The sequence below is a fragment of the Ascaphus truei genome, chromosome 2 (assembly GCF_040206685.1).
Source record: "Ascaphus truei isolate aAscTru1 chromosome 2, aAscTru1.hap1, whole genome shotgun sequence".
NCBI classification, from domain to species: domain Eukaryota; kingdom Metazoa; phylum Chordata; class Amphibia; order Anura; family Ascaphidae; genus Ascaphus; species Ascaphus truei.
Genome location: NC_134484.1, coordinates 255554539 through 255573086, shown reverse-complemented (window position 1 = coordinate 255573086; position 18548 = coordinate 255554539). Strand labels below are relative to the sequence as shown.

General features: G+C 46.7%; 1 protein-coding gene across 4 annotated transcripts in view; it reads right to left on the bottom strand.

Moving 5' to 3' along the window:
• COL15A1 (collagen type XV alpha 1 chain) overlaps nt 1–18548 on the bottom strand; it is a 378174-nt gene that overhangs the window by 98015 nt on the left and 261611 nt on the right. For all 4 annotated transcript variants that reach the window (XM_075586146.1, XM_075586144.1, XM_075586145.1 and 1 more), the window contains 3 exons: nt 18369–18404; nt 14749–14892; nt 11532–11600 (listed from right to left, as the gene is read on the bottom strand). In XM_075586146.1, coding sequence (XP_075442261.1) covers nt 11532–11600; nt 14749–14892; nt 18369–18404 — 249 coding nt within the window. The remainder of the gene's footprint in view (nt 1–11531; nt 11601–14748; nt 14893–18368; nt 18405–18548) is intronic.

The following is an 18548-nucleotide window of genomic DNA, read 5'->3' as shown; positions in this document are numbered from 1 at the left end:
TCTAATAATCTCTCTTCTGGAGGGCGTAAGTGTCTTCATCCACGTTGCTGCTACAGCGCGTCTAGCCGCCGTTAGAATATGCATAATCATTTTGACTGTATGGTGGTTTACATCAGTGGTTCCCAACTCCAGTACTCAATGACCACTAACAGTGCAGGTTTTAAGGCAATCCTCTTATTAGCACAGGTGGCCCAATCATTGTGACTGAACCACCTGTGCTCAAGCTGGGGTATCCTTAAAACCTGCACTGTTACTGGTCCTTGAGGACTGGGGTTGGGAACCACTGGTTTATATAATCCATGGGTCTAGCCAGGATAATTAAGACTGGGTATAAAAGCATCTTAATCCCCGTCACATCTTCTATCAATTTCAGAACTGTCCTCCAATATATCTGCATAACTGAACAGAACCACCAAATATGCGCTAGATCCCCTATCTGTCCACAACCCCTCCAGCATCTATCAGTAGACTCTGGAAACATTTGCTTTAACCTCTTGGGGGTGTAATACCAACGTAGCAGAATTTTGTAAACATTGTCTTTCGTTACTGTGCATATAGAGGTTTTACCTGTATTGTCCCAAATATCTTCCCGGTCCTCTCTTGTTATTTCAGTCTGGAAGTCCAAAGCCCACTGATCCATATATTTATGATTCAGGGTATCCTTTTGAGGAGTTAACCCCTGATAGAGAGATGAGATCAGACCCTTTTGATATTTTTTTGTTTTGCACAGATCTTCAAATCGTGGGCAACCGGGGAATTCCTCCCCATAAAAACCGTGCCGAACAAAATGTCGGACCTGTATATATTTGAATATCTCAGTTGGGGGTAGGCCATATTTTCTAATCAATTCCTCAAAAGACATCAGCTTGTCTTTCTCTAATAGATCTCCCGTCTCCAGGATCCCTCTCTGTCTCCAGGTTTCAAAACCCTGACCCTAGAATCCCGGCAGGAACCCTGGGTTATCAAACAGGGGAGTTAGTCTGGATGGGGTTGACATAACTTTATATTTCTTTTTTGCCAGCTGCCAGATTTTTAGGGTGAATCTGATTACCATCGAGTCAGAGTGACTCCCAGCACCAACCCCAGGGCTGGACCATAGGAAAGAAGGCAGACGACCAGGTTTTTTAGTGAGCTCTCCAAATCTACTGAAGCTTACTGTAAGTCCCTCTCCTGAAATACCAGTACACCATCTGTCTCAGATGAGAGGCTATATAATATTTTAAAATATTGGGAAATGCCATACCGCCTCCTTCCTTAGACTCCAACATAATTGGTCTGGCTACTCTTGGTTGTTTATGATTCCAGATCAATTGCATAATTCAATTTTGAATCTCTTTTATATTTGTATGCGGGACAGGTATTGGTAATGTGTGGAAATAGTACAGAAGTCTGCGGAGGATATTCATCTTAAATGAAGTAATATGCCTTAACCAGGAGATACAATGGGAATTCCAGGCTTGTAGATCTTGTCTTATCTTAGAAAAAAAACTCTGGGTAGTTATATTTATATAGTGAGTCCCTGGTCAGGTGAATCCCCAGATATTTTAAATGGGTCTTTTTCCACATGTAGTCAAAGTGGCCTTTGAAAACCTCGAAATCCCTTTCCATTAATGCTAGATTTAACGCTTCCGACTTTCCTACATTAACTTTATATCCTGATAGATCTCTGAATCCACGGAGGGTGGATTGTAAATTCGGAAGGGACACCAGAGGGTTAGATATAGTAAGAACGATATCATCCCCAAAGAGTGATATTTTATAGCACTCATTTTTTATTTTAATCCCTTGTATATTTGGGGAGATTCTGATTGTTGCCGCAAGAGGCTCAATTGTCAGGGCAAAAAGAAGAGGAGAGAGGGGGCACCCCTGTCTAGTTCCATTCTTAATTGTTATTAGGTTCCTCTCTCCTCCTGAGATTTTCAGAGTGGCTGTCGGTGTCTGATAAAGGGCGTGGACCCCCTGTAAAAAAAAAACTCTGAGAACCCAAATGCCTCTAACATATATCCAGAAAATCCCATTTTATCCTATCAAACACCTTCTCCGCATCCAGTGTCAACAATACTGCCTTCACTTTGGATTTATGGACCTGTTCAATCACATTAATAATTTTCCTTGTGTTGTCCGTGGCCTGGCGTTCGCTCACAAAACCCACTTGGTCATACTAGATTAACCTAGGAAGTATTGGGTTCAACCTGTTAGCCAGGATTTTACTATAAATTTTTAGATCCGTTTTAAGTAGTGAAATTGGCCTATAGCTGCCACAATATAAAGGGTCCTTACCCTCTTTAGGAATCACCACTATATTGGCTTTCCTCATCTGTGTGAGGATTTGATTTCCACTAAGAAAATCATTAAATAAATCTAGTAAACATAGTCCTAGGATTCCTATAAAGTTTTTATAATACAAATTTGAGAAACCATCTGGGCCAAGAGCCTTTGATGGCTTCAAAGAGCTAACCGCCTTTGTTAGCTCTATCCGAGTTATTTTTGCGTTTAACATTTTATGGTCTTCCTCTGTCAGTTTTGGAAGGTTGCACTCTCTAAGATAATCCTCTATAGGGGACAAGTCTGGGTTCTTAGAATTTGGGGATGAGTGATCTAGATTATAGAGGTCCATATAAAATTTAGCAAATTCCTCTGCTATCTTGGAGGGATTGTATGTCACTTCTCCTTTCAGTCTAATGGCAGGGACCAAAGTTCAAGACCTAATCCCTCTTTATTTTAGTTTATTTGCCAGCAAACGGTCTGCCTTATCGCCTTTTTCATAATACATCTGTTTAGTCCACTTCAGGGTCTTCTCTACCTACTCTAATTGCAAGCTCTTGAGTTCTACTCTTGCCTGACTTCAAATTTTATAGACTTTCCTTGACGGATTTTTCTTGTGAGTGTTCTAGCTGTACTATTTTTTCCATTAAAATGTTTTGTTTCTCTATTTTTATTCTCTCTCTATGTGTTGCTATTGAAATGAGCTGTCCTCTGATCGTGGCCATATGTGCCTCCCATAATACTGCTGTTGATTCTACAGATCCGTTATTAATATGGAAATAATTTTTAAGCGCCTCTCCAATTTGAGTGCTAATCTCTAGGTAGTTTAATATTGAGTCGTTCATCCTCCAATTGAATGATCGAGTCCTAACAAATGGGGGATCAAACAAGATCGTCACGGGGGCGCGTTTGGACCACGTAATAAGACCTATATCTGAATGTACCAATACTTCCAAGATACTTGGGGATACAAATACATGATCAATTCTCGAATACGAATCATGTGGGGGCGAGTCAAAAGAATAATCCCTCTGTCCTTCATGTGTGCCACGCCAGGCATCCCACAGACCAAATTCTTTGAGTAGCAGTCTAAATTTCTTTGCTACACTGTAGGTCATTGCGGAGTGTGGGTATTCTGAGTGAGTGGACTTGTCCACGTATGAGTCTGGTACCATATTAAAATCACCTCCCAAGATCAGTTGCTGATCTCTACTTTACCCCATTGATTCCAATGTTTCCCTTAAAAAATCAATTTGATCCTCGTTGGAAGCGTAGATATTTACTAACGTAATCTGTTGGCCTGAAAGGAGCCTATGGACCACCAGGGACCAGCCTCCTTTATCCCTATTGATTTCCAGTGGCTGGAACAGAATTCTCAGTTTTATCAGTATAACAACCCCTCTTTTTTTACTGGTAAAAGACGAGCAAAATGCTATAGGGTATATCCCACTGAAAGTATTCGGGGGGTCCTGGGTGTCAAAATGTGTCTCTAGTAGAAAAACAATATCTGCTTTCAGACTCCTAAATTCTTTTAGGGCTAATCTGCGCTTACCATAGCTATTAAAGCCTTTAACATTCATGGATACTAACTTCAATGGAGCTTGACTAGTCATTCCCAATGTCGTGTCTCTCTCTCTCATGTGAAAGTTGTGAACAGAAAAGATTAATGGTTCTGGTAAACAGGTTGGAGTAGGAAAAAAATAAGGGAACTTTCCTCCTCTGGGAACTTGGATACTAAAAAAACCCCACCAAAAATTAAACCACAAAGAAAGATGAGTGTAACCAGCCACTCATCCATAATTTGCGGCCAGACCCTACTCAGCCTGACCTAACGGGCATATGGCCCTACTGGGGGCGACCTGACATTGGGCATACAGGGCTTCTACCCACCCCACACACCCGCCTTCCTCTATTTTCAGTCCCTTGATCGCACCTGCATCCTAGCCGTAGCCAGGGCTCGCAAACAGCACAATCGTCGTTTTTATTCCACCTATCTGCAGACCAGCTTCCAAGATATAGACGATCAACTCCAAGTCTCTGATGAAACAGTCCCTACAAAGGTTATAAGGAATAAAGAAGGGGGAGAGAAAACATAGGGGGAGCAAACATAGTTATAGGTCCGGTGTAGAATTCTCACGGTCAACGTATGTAGGCGGATCTTTGATTGGAGAAAACAGCCATGGATTCCAGTTAAATCTTCGAAAGTTCTAGAGAACCGCAGGAGAGTGACTCAACAAGAGTCTCTCAAAGGCACAGATGGTCTTAAACCTTTTAAGACTGCACCCTCAGCTGATCAATTGTCCTCTGTGTCATCGTCCTGAGGTCTTTGTCATTGCCCCTATCCTTCTCTGGTGGCCAGACCCAACGCTGATAGGAAAGATGCTGATTCTTCGGGGTACCGGATCGGGGTCTGCCATCATTGTTGACTACAAGGCGGAATGGAAAGGCCCATCGGTAGCGAATACTCTTTTCCTGAAGTACCGCCGTTACTGATCGCAGCCCTCGCCTCCTTTTGTCATTCTGGACAGGTCCTAGAAGATCAATTCAATTGAGCCTCTGTTTCTGCAGCCTTTTATAACCCTTTCCTTGGTTGCATATTGGTGCAGCCTTAGGACCACATCTCTGCTTCATTTGGGGTCGTTAAATCTCAGTCCCAAGGCTCTTTGAGCTCTAACCATCATAAGATCGCCATCTTGTAGCTGAGGGTCAATTGATGTAAACAGTCTCTTAAGATATGGCTGGAGGGCTTCCACCGAGTCAGGGACATGACAAATTTGTAAATTCTGCCTTCGCTCCCTGTTCTCCATATCATCCATTTCATCCCTCATAACTCTTATCTCATCATTGAGATGCAGGACCTCATCGTCAGTATTTACAGTACCTGGTTTTGTAGGGAAATGTCCATCTTATTTTCAAGCTCCGTAGTTCTTTTAGCTAGTGAAGAGACTTCTGTTTTAAATTCCTTTACGGCTCTATACAGAGCTGACTGAAAACTTGCTTTCATTTCTTTAAGCATGTTCTAGAGGTCCTGTTTAGTAATCACTGTGTCCCCCTCTGCCATAGTCAGCTCTCTGTTAGTAGCAGCTCCCCTACTGCCTCATCACCTGCTGTGGCCCTCTCTGCCTGGTTTCTTAATGTAGCCTTTCTGTTAGCAATATCCCCCTCAAGATCCGCAAATTGCCTCTGTCCTTTGTTGTTAACTGCAGGTGCGCGCTCCCGTGCACTCAGCTCAGCAGAGCCATCTTTGTCTTTTTTCTTTTCTGATACCGCTTGCTGCCCTCGGTTGAAACGGGAGAGATCTGGTGTCCCCCGGCTGACCGGGTGTCACACGGGACCAATCGGTGCGGCGATCAGGGGATTTTATCAATTTTTCCGGTGGGGTGCACGTAGCATCCCTAGCCTGCTTGCACCCGCATTGACGTCATGTGTGCACCACCTGTTCTACAGTTTTAAGGCTTTTCTCTCTTCTTTGACATAGGAATTGTTTAGCCTAAAAATGCTTTATATACTAGGGTTGTGTGATAAACAGTAATATCTTGATAATATAATCTCCCGGTGTGCTGATGTGGGAGATTACCTATTATTGTGATATTACTTGGTGCTGTCATTGGCAGTGCAGTGTGTGGGAGCAGCAGTGCTATCTCTTATTGCCTCTCTCTCTTTCCCTGAGTCCCCCTCCATTATTGCTTCAGAACGCTGAATGGGAGATGGCGGAGCTTCTGGCAGCATGAGGAGAGAGCGCGTGTGAGGGCATTTAACCCCTTCCTCTCTCCCCCCTGGGATACTTAACCCTTTCCCCCTGGGACCCTTAGCCCCTTCCTCCTCTTCTCTCCCCCCAGGGATCCTTAACCCCCTTCCATGCTTGCACTTCACTCTTTCACACGTACACTGCTTCCATTGCACTAACATCCCCATTCCCCTATATTTAGGGTGACCATTCGTCCCGTTTTTGCCGGGACAGTCCCGTTTTTGCCGGGACAATCCCGGTTTTTGCTGGGCTGTCCCGGTTGCCCATCCATCCCGGGAATGTCCCGGTTTTTCTCCCTGGTGCGCGGGGGGAGCGAACGGCGGTGCAGAGGAGGAGGATGCGGCAGCCGGGTAGTATTTTTTTCATGTTAGAAGGGGGGGCTGGGCTTAGAGAGTAGAAACAGGGGATTGGTTGGAGGTCAGATGATCTCGGGGCGGGGCTTAGTACCTGGCTGGACGGAGTGAGCTGATTCTGAGTGAGAGAGAGGTAGTGTGTGTATCCTGTCTGTATCCTGTGTGTGTGTGTGTGTGTGTGTGTGTGTGTGTGTGTGTGTGTGTGTGTGTGTGTGTGTGTGTGTGTGTGTGTGTGTGTGCTGTCTGTCTATGTGTGTGTCTCCTGTCTGTCTGTGTGTGTTAGGAGGAGCTGAGGGGAAGGTATGAGGAGGGGGAGATATGAGGAGCTGAGGGGAAGGTATGAGGAGGGGGAGATATGAGGAGCTGAGGGGAAGGTATGAGGAGGGGGAGATATGAGGAGCTGGGGGAAAGGTATGAGGAGGGGAGATATGAGGAGCTGGGGGGAAGGTATGAGAAGGGGGAGATATGAGGAGCTGGGGGGAAGGTATGAGGAGGGGGAGATATGAGGAGCTGGGGGGAAGGTATGAGGAGGGGGAGATATGAGGAGCTGGGGGGAAGGTATGAGGAGGGGGAGATATGAGTAGCTGGGGGGAAGGTATGAGGAGGGGGAGATATGAGGAGCTGGGGGGAAGGTATGAGGAGGAGGAGATATGAGGAGCTGGGGGATGGTATGAGGAGGGGGAGATATGAGGAGCTGGGGGGAAGGTATGAGGAGGGGGAGATATGAGGAGCTGGTGGAAGGTATGAGGAGGGGGAGATATGAGGGGCTGGGGGAAGGTATGAGGAGGGGGAGATATGAGGAGCTGGGGGGAAGGTATGAGGAGGGGGAGATATGAGGAGCTGGGGGAAGGTATGAGGAGGGGGAAATATGAGGAGCTGGGGGGAAGGTATGAGGAGGGGGAGATATGAGGAGCTGGGGGGAAGGTATGAGGTGGGGGAGATATGAGGAGCTGGGGGGAAGGTATGAGGAGGGGGAGATATGAGGAGCTGGGGGGAAGGTATGAGGAGGGGGAGATATGAGGAGCTGGGGGGGAGGTATGAGGAGGGGGAGATATGAGGAGCTGAGGGGAAGGTATGAGGAGGGGGAGATATGAGGAGCTGAGGGGAAGGTATGAGGGGTGGGAGATATGAGGAGCTGAGGGGAAGGTATGTGGAGGGGGAGGTATGAGGAGGGGGAGATATGAGGAGCTGAGGGGAAGGTATGTGGAGGGAGAGGTATGAGGAGCTGAGGGGGAGGTATGAGGAGCTGAGGGGAAGGTATGAGGAGGGATAGATATGAGGAGATGAGGGGAAGGTATGAGGAGGGGGAGATATGAGGAGCTGAGGGGAAGGTATGAGGAGGGGGAGATATGAGAAGCTGAGGGGAAGGTATGAGGAGGGAGAGATATGAGGAGATGAGGGGAAGGTATGAGGAGGGGGGGAGATGAGGAGATGAGGGGAAGGTATGAGGAGGGGGAGATATGAGGAGCTGAGGGGAAGGTATGAGGAGGGGGAGATATGAGAAGCTGAGGGGAAGGTATGAGGAGGGAGAGATATGAGGAGATGAGGGGAAGGTATGAGGAGGGGGAGATATGAGGAGATGAGGGCAAGGTATGAGGAGGGGGAGATATGAGGAGCTGAGGGGAAGGTATGAGGAGGGGGAGATATGAGGAGCTGGGGGGAAGGTATAAGGAGGGAGAGATATGAGGAGCTGAGGGGAAGGTATGTGGAGGGGGAGGTATGAGGAGCTGAGGGGGAGGTATGAGGAGCTGAGGGGACGGTATGAGGAGGGGGAGATATGAGGAGCTGAGGGGAAGGTATGAGGAGGGGGACATATGAGGAGCTGAGGGGAAGGTATGAGGAGGGAGAGATATGAGGAGCTGAGGGTAAGGTATGTGGAGGGGGAGGCATGAGGAGCTGAGGGGGAGGTATGAGGAGCTGAGGGGAAGGTATGAGGAGGGAGAGATATGAGGAGATGAGGGGAAGGTATGAGGAGGGGGAGATATGAGGAGCTGAGGGGAAGGTATGAGGAGGGGAGATATGAGGAGCTGAGGGGAAGGTATGAGGAGGGGGAGATATGAGGAGCTGAGGGGAAGGTATGAGGAGGGGGAGATATGAGGAGCTGAGGGTAAGGTATGTGGGGTGGGAGATATGAGGAGCTGAGGGGAAGGTATGAGGGGGAGATATGAGGAGGGGGAGATATGAGGAGGGGGAGATATGAGGAGCTGAGGGGAAGTAATGAGGAGCTGAGGGGAAAGTATGAGGAGCTGAGGGGAAGGTATGAGGAGGGGAGGGGGAGGGATGGGGAAGGTATGAGGAGGGAAGGGGAAGCCTTGAGGAGGGATGGGGAAGGTATGAGGAGGGGGAGGGGAAGATATGAGGAGGGGGAGGGGAAGGTATGAGGAGGGGAAGGGAAGGTATGAGGAGGGGAAGGGAAGGTATGAGGAGGGGGAGATATGAGGAGCTATGGGAAGGTATGAGGAGCTGAGGGGAAGGTATGGGGAGGGGAGGAGGAGGGATGGGGCAGGTATGGGGGGGGGATGGGGCATGTATGAGGAGGAATGGGGAAGGTATGAGGAGGGGGAGGGGAAGGTATGAGGAGGAGGAGGGGAAGGTATGAGGAGGGGAGGGGAAGGTATGAGGAGGGGGAGATATGAGGAGCTAGGGGAAGGTATGAGGAGCTGAGGGGAAGGTATGGGGAGGGAAGAAGGAGGTATGGGGAGGGATGGGGCAGGTATGAGGAGGGATGGGGCAGGTATGAGGAGGGATGGGGAAGGGATGGGGAAGGTATGAGGAGGGGAGATATAAGGATGGGGGAGAGGGTAGGTATGAGGAAAGGATGGGGAGGGAGAGGTATGAGGAGAGGAGGAATGAGGGGAGATGAAGAGGGGGAAGTATGAGGGGGCAGGTATGAGGAGACGAGGGGGCAGGTATGAGGAGAGGAGGGGGAAGTATGAGGAGGGGGGGCTGTGTGTGTTTGTCACTGTGTGTGTGTGTGTGTGTGTCACTGTGTGTGCACGTATATTGGGGAGGGAGGTTGAGTGTGGGGAGGTGAGAAAAGTACGTGAGGGTGCAAGAGAGAGGGGGGGAAGGAATAGGTGAGAGGGGGGAAGGAATGGGTGACTGGTGGGGTGAGAGTGAGGAGGTGTGTGAGAAGGGGGGGTTCTCGCAAGGCCGCCAAAACGTGGGTAGAGGGCCCCAGTGAAAACGTTCTTCCTGGGCCCCAGGAAAGCTGTCTCTGGCCCTGCATGGCAGTGATGTCACTGACTGCCACGAGGAGAGCAAGAGACCCTATTTTGCAAAGTGTAAGGTCAGGAAGGTCACATTTTTAAAAGTTTTAATTTTAATTAATGCCTAAATTTTTTTATTTAATTTTAATTTGTCAATTATTTATTTAATTTTAATTTGTTAATTATTTTAATTTTAGTTAATGTCTTCATTATTTATATACACACAAACACACACTGCAGGGCCCACCTCCTATACACACAGACACACACTGCAGCCCCCACCAACGGGACGCATTATGGTGCCGAGGCATCACGTGATGCCACATTGTCATGGCAACATGTCACCGTCTGACGTCAGTGTCTCGTTGTCATGGCAACGGGGTGCGTCACGTGATGTAATTTGTTTTATAAATAATTTTTTATTGTGTCCCGGTTTTTCATTTTGAAAATCTGGTCACCCTACCTATATTTAGGGCTCTTTACTATGACTACTCTTGTCTCTCTCGATGACCACTCTCAGTTGATTTCAAATATGACCTCTACGCAGGCAACACACTACCATTCACCCAGTCGCCCAAGCATGGTGCCTAGGTACACTATTTGACTCTTTTCACTCTTTCATCCTGCCTGTTTGTAGTTGGGTGGATAGTTTGTCTGATAGCTACTGTATGCGTAGGAAACGTATCTCTAGCTGCTGACTCCAGCACAGCACTAGTTAAACAGAGCAAGCAGAGTTAATTAGCAAAGTCACAGCTACATCCTTAGGCCAGTTCCCCGCTGGCTACTGCAGCGCCTGCTTTGGCGGACGCTGCATGGACAAGAGCCGCCCCACAAAGAGGCCGGGCCTGCTGCGTGGGGGGGCCGCCGCGCTGTGTCGACAGAAACTCCTGCTCTCAAGAAAATTGAGATCAGGAGTTGCGATGGAGTGCTAGGCCACGCCCCCGGCGGTTCAGCCAATGAGGGCAAAGCTGCCGGGTGATGTCACGGCCACGCCCCCATCACTCCCCCCCCTGTCTTTCCCCCTGCAGCTCTATGCAGACCGGGGAATTCGGCTGCACGCGCCACCAGCCTCGCAGGCGCGCATGCAGCGCAGGCAGCGAGGCCACAGCCTTAGCTCTTTAAAAAGGACAGCCTACTGAAGCTCACTATGGACTGTCGCTGATCAGGAAGGCAACTGCCCTGTGACCCTGCTACTGAATGTCTGGTATAACCTGGAAACTGCTAACTGAAGGTCTGGTTTACCTCTTGAACTACTGTCACTAAACCTAGGGAATTAATGGTGTTAAATCTCCCTTGTCCTTTAAAAGGGTTGCAGAGACTTTATTCAAACAGCTGGGGTCTGTTCTGTCAAACAGCCCTCAGGAGCCAGATACTGAGACTTTATATGACAAAGGACACAGCCCTCTTATGGACGGATTTTTTATTTCTGATTTATGCGGATTTAAAGCTGTCTTTATTTTGTGTGTATTTCATCTTGGGTTTACCAAATAAAAACCCTTGCTCAGTCTATCCACGTGCCGTTGCCCCTTTTCTGCAACATTGTTGCACCATAACATACAGTAATAAAACAGTTTAAAACAAACAAAAAAAAGTTCCTTGACGATTGATGAGTTAACCAAATGAACTGTAAGGTGATTTCAGAACCACTGAAGCCCGTTGCTGCATGTCAACGACATTGAAGAGGTTACCCCCTGAGCGCCATAGAAGTCAATAAGTTAATGAAAGTTAATAGATTCCTGTTTGCGGCTCTGTTGCAAATACAGTTGCACATATTGTTATGGTTAATGCAAACCAAGTTTCATGTTCTGCTTCAAACCAGACAATTATCATGGCAAGAAGTGTATGAACAATGATTGTATGCCTTCTACTGTACCTTTGTGCTACATTTAGCCACCTAAATACCTGTTCTTTAAAAAAAGATTATTATTTTAAAAGATTGTACTTTGGCGCACTTACTTTTAGTCCTTGTGCTCTCGTTAATCTTGCTTCTCTTGACACTTGTAGATCTCCTGAGCCCTCCATGTCCTAGCAAAGCAAAAACAACAGCTATTCTAAAAAAAATATTGTATAACACTGCTACAATTACACTCAAAGCTTCAATTACATTTATGTATAAAATGTTTTACCAGGAAGTAATACATTGAGAGTTACCTCTCGTTTTCAGTATGTCCTGGGTACAGAGTTATGATGACAATACATAGTTACATTAAATGAACAGAGGTTACAAATAAAATGTACAGATATTTCAGGACATTAGAGATAATATGTGATTATGGGTGCATGTTACAGTTAGAGACAAGATTAAAATGCGAGACAGTTGTTCAAGCTGTGAGGTGCACGGTAAGGGAAAGATGAGCGACTGGATTCCTTGTTGAACCATGGGACCGTTAACCATTTTGGAGTCAGATCTCAGGTGATAAGTGCTGCATGTGGTAGGGGTGAAGATCTTGTTCAGATAGTCGGGTAGCTTTCCCAGAAAGTATTTGAAGGCAAGAAAGGAAAAAGGTACTTCACATTTGGACTCAAGGGATAGCCAATCTAGTTCTTGGAGCGGTGATTTGTGTTGTAGTTACATTGTAGTAAAAAGCGGCATATTGATTTGTACAGGGTGTCTAGTTTGCTAAGGTGGGTTTGGGGTGCGTTACGATACTGTATACTATATCTCCATAGTCTATGATTGGGATTAGCATCTGCTGTGCAATGCGCTTTCTTACCAGTGGGTTTAGGGAGGAACTGTTCCTATAAAGTACAAAGAAAAAAGAAACAGTGCACAACTCATAGAGCGTCATGCTCTAAACTCCATTAAAAAAAATCGCCATTTTTGACAGCGTTGCTATCACGGTATGCAGAAAGCCCTGAATACCAGTGATAGCAACATTTGCAAAGATGGCGAGTAGCCGGCGACGAGGTGATTGCCCCTCTGACAAGGTCTCACGTGGCGAGTTTTATCTGCTGCAGAGAGAGAGAGACGCGGTTGGGTCGCGCTTTGATAGTATAGAAAGGGCACACCCCAAAAAGTATTAATTGAATGCGGTTGCAATGTCAGTGTGATTATCAGAGTAGTAACTTCCTTTTTGATATTCAATGGTTGATGGCTAGAAGGCTGGAATATATTGTTAATCACCTTCCAGAAGTTTGCTGGATTGGATGTGTTTTGATAAAGATTGTCAGAGTAATATTGGGCTTTTGCTAGTGTTGTTTGCCTTGTGCATATATTCCCCATCTCTCTTTCCCCCTTCTCCCCCTCTCTCACCACCTCTCTTTTTTCTCCATCTCTCCTCTTCCTCCCCCTTTCTCCCTCCTCTCCGTCTCTCTCCCCATCTCCCTCTCCTTCACTCGCCCCCTTTCTCCTCCCCTCCCCCAGGTCTATATCTCATTCTTCCTCCCCCTCTTTCCCTCCTCCCCCTCTCTCTCCCCCGTCTCCCTCTCCTTCTCTCGCCCCCCTTTTCTCTTTCCCCCTTCCTCTCCCCTTTCTCTCCCCTTTCTCCTCCCCTCCCCCCGGTCTATATCTCATTCTTCCTCCCACCCATAGATGCTATAAAAGACCTATTTCAGGGTATGCATGAGAGTAACGCCAAGTTTACCAATGACCTAAGTAACATCTTTACATCTCTGTGTTAAGTTTAATGCAGGTATGTGGATATGCACTTTTAGTGGAACACTGCTTTTGCATATCATTGCCACTATCGTCTATTACAGTTAATACATTGCCCCCCCAGCCTAAAACATGGCCTTACTAAGCTTTGCACATACCCAGTATCACAATGCGTTAAATAAAGTTAGCACATTGTTAAGTCAATAACAGAGATCTGTGGGTCTAGGCCTAAAAGCATTCCTGTATCATCAACTAGTTTCATGAACGTCAAAAAAAAAGAACCCATAAAAGCACCATTGTATATCTTTTCCTCGTCTTTTTAGTTTGGACTGATTATTCCACATTAGCCCAGCAGTGGCTGACATGAATGGCAGTTTGTGGCCTATCATTGGTGCGAATGGGGGCCAAAAGAACAATAACTCCAGAGTATCACCTTGATAACTACCAATGATAATGATAAATGGGGAATCCTTAACTTTTATCAGTGATTCTCTATTGTTTCTCACATCAAAATTCATTAGAAACCATGGCTATTATTCCAAAGCTTCTCACTGCTTCTTGGGCAACACTAATCCTAAATCTACTCCACTAATTCCTCCCCTTCTCTTTCTGCTCCACAGTGCTAATTATAAGCTTCTGTAATCAATCTTTGTGAAGGCGATATAAGCAGTGAGTATCAGGGCACAATACATAAAAGGGAAGTGAAGAAATCTGGGGCCAGAGGAAGGGTTTGTACACCCAGAAAGTTACGTGAGAGAACCTTGCAACAGTGTGGTTAATAAGACCAACCAATGGTGCAAACTGAAGATTGTTCTAGAGCAGGAGTGTTCAACTCTAGTTCCCTAGCCCCCCCCCCCCCCACCCCCAGCAGGTCAGGTTATCAGAATATTTCTGCTTCAGCACAGGTGGCTCAATCAGAGGCCTAGTCGAAGGATGAACCTCTGATTGGGACACCTGTGCTGACGCAGGGACTGATTGAGCCACCTGTGCTGAAGCAGGGATATCCTGAAAACTTGACATGTTGGGGGGGGTGGGGCTAGGGCCGTCTTAACAGCATTATAGGCCCCCGGGCAAAGCAGCGCACTGGGCCCTGCCTACACAACCACTCACAGGAATAAAAATTTAAATTATCGATAAAATAAACTTATACTTATTGGTACCTCCAACAAAACCGTTAATTGCCTCCCGCGAATCCGTTACAATATTCTGCTTCCATATTCATTGCAAGCAATAAAAACGGCGACATTTCTCTCGCGAATGCAGACATGCCAACTCTCCGCTACAAGTCGTCATTTTTCTCCTTCTACCGAGTTAGCGGGAGATTTGAATGTTGAGGCGGGTGATTGGAAAATTAGTGTTAAATTCTGGTCTGTGCATAGATTAGCATGGGGCCCCTATGCTCGTGGAGCCCCCGAGCAACTGCCCATGCGTTAAGACAGCACTGTGGGGGGGATGGGGGACTTGAGGACTGGAGTTGAGCACCCCTGTTCTAGAGCAAGGCAAAAATGATTCATGCTTCAGGTCTGCTTGGGTTTATTGTACTGTATGCAAGCATTTTATTTGGCCATTACAACTTACCTCAAATCCATACCCATAGCCTGGTGCTGGAGGTCCAGGTGGTCCAGGAAGTCCTTGAGGACCCCTGCTTCCTGGAATCCCCTCTTTCCCTTGTATGCCATCAACCCCAGGGGGACCCTGAGCTCCTTGTGATCCAAGTTCACCCTATTAAACACAGTAAAATGTGAGGATTTTATAAATACAGAACATTTATAGACCATATAAAATACTGCAATTGAAAATGTAAACTTAATTAGTAACTAGCTGAGAGACCCGGCGTTGCCCAGGAGTTAAATTTCCCGCTCCCTCCTCTCCCTCTGTCTGTTTGTTGGCTCCCCCTATTTCTGTGCTCCCCCTCTCTTTCTCCGTTTACACCCCCCCCCAGAGGGAGGGAGGGACAGTGGACAGGAGGGAGGGGGGGAGGAACAGTGGACAGGAGGGAGGGGGGAGGGACAGTGGACAGGAGGGAGGGACAGTGGACAGGAGGGGGGGAGGGACTGTGGAACGTCCGCCGATCAGAACAGGCTGCTCGTCCCTCCCACCCCGCACGCCCTTCTCCCGCCCCACGCGTGCATCCAAGGGAGCGCCGTGAGCAAGGTGACCGGAGGAAAGGGCATGTCCCGCGCGGCCGCCACTGCCCTGCTCCCTCCCCCCTGTTGAAGGTAAGCTGCGGGTGAGGAGGGGTGAGCCTGCGGCAGCTACAGCATTGTTGTGGCTTGTGGGAAGGCTGAAGGCTCCCTGTGTCCCCCCACCGGGGGTGGGAAGTGGAGGGGGGGTGTAAGTCGAATGGGGGGGTGTTGTGGTTGTAAAATGGGGTGGTGGTATAAAAGGTTGTGTGTGTCCATTTTTGGTGGCTATTAAAAGAGTAAAAGGCAGGTCAGGTCAACGTCAGAGAAGGGTATATTTATTATTAGGTAAGAGGGTTGCACAGTTGAAATCGTGCGGTAAGGGTGATGGAGTGTGTAGCGCCATTTTAATAGTGTGGCGTCCGACAGAGTGGAGTAGTGCGGAACGCCATTTTAATAGTGTGGCGTCCGACAGGGTGGAGTAGTGCGGAGCGGCCGGTAAGTTGTAGCGTCCGTGGAGGGAGTGTGGAGGGAGTGTGGAGGGTGGGCGGGACATTTTCAGTGTGGAGCTGAGGGTGGAAGGCGTGCCGAGGGGGAAGGTAAGCTGCGGGTGATGGGGTTGGGGGGTGAGGGGAGGGTGGTGGGGGGAGCCGGAAGCAGCTACCGCATTGGTGTCGCTTGTGTGAAGGCTGGAGGCCCCCACCGGCCGCCCCAGGGGACAGTCAGCTGCGCTCGCCCTCCCCCCCTTGTGGCCAAGCAGGGTTAAGGGCGCCGCGAGGGGGGAAGGTGCGCCGAGGGGGAAGGTAGCGGGGAGGTGAGGTGGCTGATGGCGGGGAGGTGAGCTGTGGGTGATGGTGGGGGGGAGCCAGCAGGGAGGTGAGCTGGGGGTTACACTTACCAAGGTCGGTGTGTGACTCCGCAGGGGGGTGACAGTCTCAGGAGGTATGGTGAGTGTGATGGGGTGAGAGTCTGTGGCAGTATGTGTGTGTGTCTGTGTGTGTCACAGTGGAGTAGGTGTGTCCGTAATGGTCAGCGTACCTCTTGGCCAATAAGACCCGTGGGGGAGGCGGGGCATGGGCGGGGGGACCGACAGACCAATGAGATTCCCCACATCTACTAACAATCAAATACTTTTCAGTTTTATTATATATAGATTGGGTATTTAATTTCAGATAACTTGAATTAATTAATGAATTATTCACCACTAAATTACATCTAACTCTACAGTAAAATGTAACTAGAAAAGTAATCAGAAATTACTCTTTTGGATTGTAAAAAAGGTGGGATTTTGTATGAACAGTAAATAAGTGGTAAAACTCATGAATAAAGTATATATATATATATATATATATATATATATATATATATATATATATATATATATATATATATATCCTTCATTATCCTCTTCAACTCTTGCCGATCCAGCCTCGCCAATGATCTTCCAGGTAGAGCGGTTGCAAGCCTTCTCCACGTTGCACCAACATATTTTCTGATTTCATCCTCCCATCTTACTTCTGGTTGTTGTCTTGGTCTTCTAATTTCCCTTGGAATCCAGTCAAGTTCCATCTGTGTTCCTTTATGGTAATTTCTTCTTGTGATATGTCTGGCCCACTGTCATCTTAACCCTTGTGATGATGTTACAGATAGTTGTCTGGTTTCGAACCCATTCATTCTTTTTCCTGTCTCTTCGTATTATACCCAAGATACATCTCTCCATACTTCTATGAGTCGTCTTAAGATATCTGTTACTGTCTATGCACTTCTTTAATCCTGGCTGTGCTGAAAAGCTGTGTAATGCGGCAGACATTAGCTTACAGGGATCCATGTGAAAATGGAATTGAAGCAAAAGGTGAAATTTTGTGCTCATTTGCATGTCATTTCCCAGAATCCCTAGCTACAGTGGAAGCATTGTATGCTAGGAGATAATGGTGAGAAGCAGTGTTGCAGACCGGTCTGCGACATGTGAATTTGCTGAGAAGTGATATTTTAATTTTCTGAAGCTTCTGACTTATCTAGTCCACGTGGAGTTTCATATACATACGTTAGCATAGGTATAATACACTGGTCGAAACATCTCCTCTTGAGGCACAGTGGAAGGTTCCCATGAAAGATCATCTTGTTTCTTCCAAATGCGCTCCATCCAATCTTAATTCTCCTATTGACTTAATTCCAAAGGTTACCATCCATTGTTACTTGCCAGTCAAGTCTGACATAGTCTTCAACTTCTTCTAGTTCTATTGTATTTATTTCAATCTTTGCAGAGTTGACACGTTTGTTGAATATCACCTAGGTCTTCAAGAGATTGATATGGAGACCCACATTCTTCCTTGCTTTTGCGAGTCTATATAATCTAATCTAATCTAATCTATCTAATCTAATAACGTGCAGTGCACTTCTCAAAATTCTCAGCCTTTTGAAAAGTTTGGAGTCCATATGAACACATACTCTGGCTCTGCATGTTTCTGCCACATAAGAGAAGTGCGTGAGTTTGGAAATAATTATAAGTAATGGAATAAAAGACCAAGAAAACTGCACTGCATAGATCTTTGTGAGAAGAAATAAATGATTAGCTATTTCCACAAACTAGTTGCTATTGAATTAAAATGATTGCGTGTAGACAGACTGTGGTTTCATTTGGCCTCCTCCTCCCCTGTGTGAGGGTTCCCCAATAGCGGCGGCCATTTTTATTTATTTTTTTCTCTACAATTCAATGCTTTATTGCTACCTACACACGGAGACAGACACACCACCACCACCCCCCTGAGCGATGGCTGACCCGTGATGTTGGATCCCCAGCACCCTGCTCTGGGTAGTCCTGCGTGGAGGTACCGCCGGGTCCCCTGATCGCAGCGTCCATTTTCTTTTGCGATCCCGGATATAACGCAGTAGTATCAGGTGGACCCCGAGCACCACGTTATAACGGGGTTCAGCTGTGTGTATGTATATATATATATATATATATATATATATATATATATATATATGATGAGGTATTAATTTCTATCACCCATTATTATTATAACATTTATATTTACATAAACACTTTACAATGTTGTTTTCCTTTTCCTTTACCTTTGAACCAACAGCACCAGGTACACCTTGTTCACCCTGTAAAATACAACATTATTTGACTTTTATTTACACTTTAGAACCACCTATTGTCTATTTTAATACAAACATAATTTATTTCAATGAAAGGAGAAAACAGCAGCAGAATAAAATTAATGCCCAGAACGAATGTAAAACATGCTA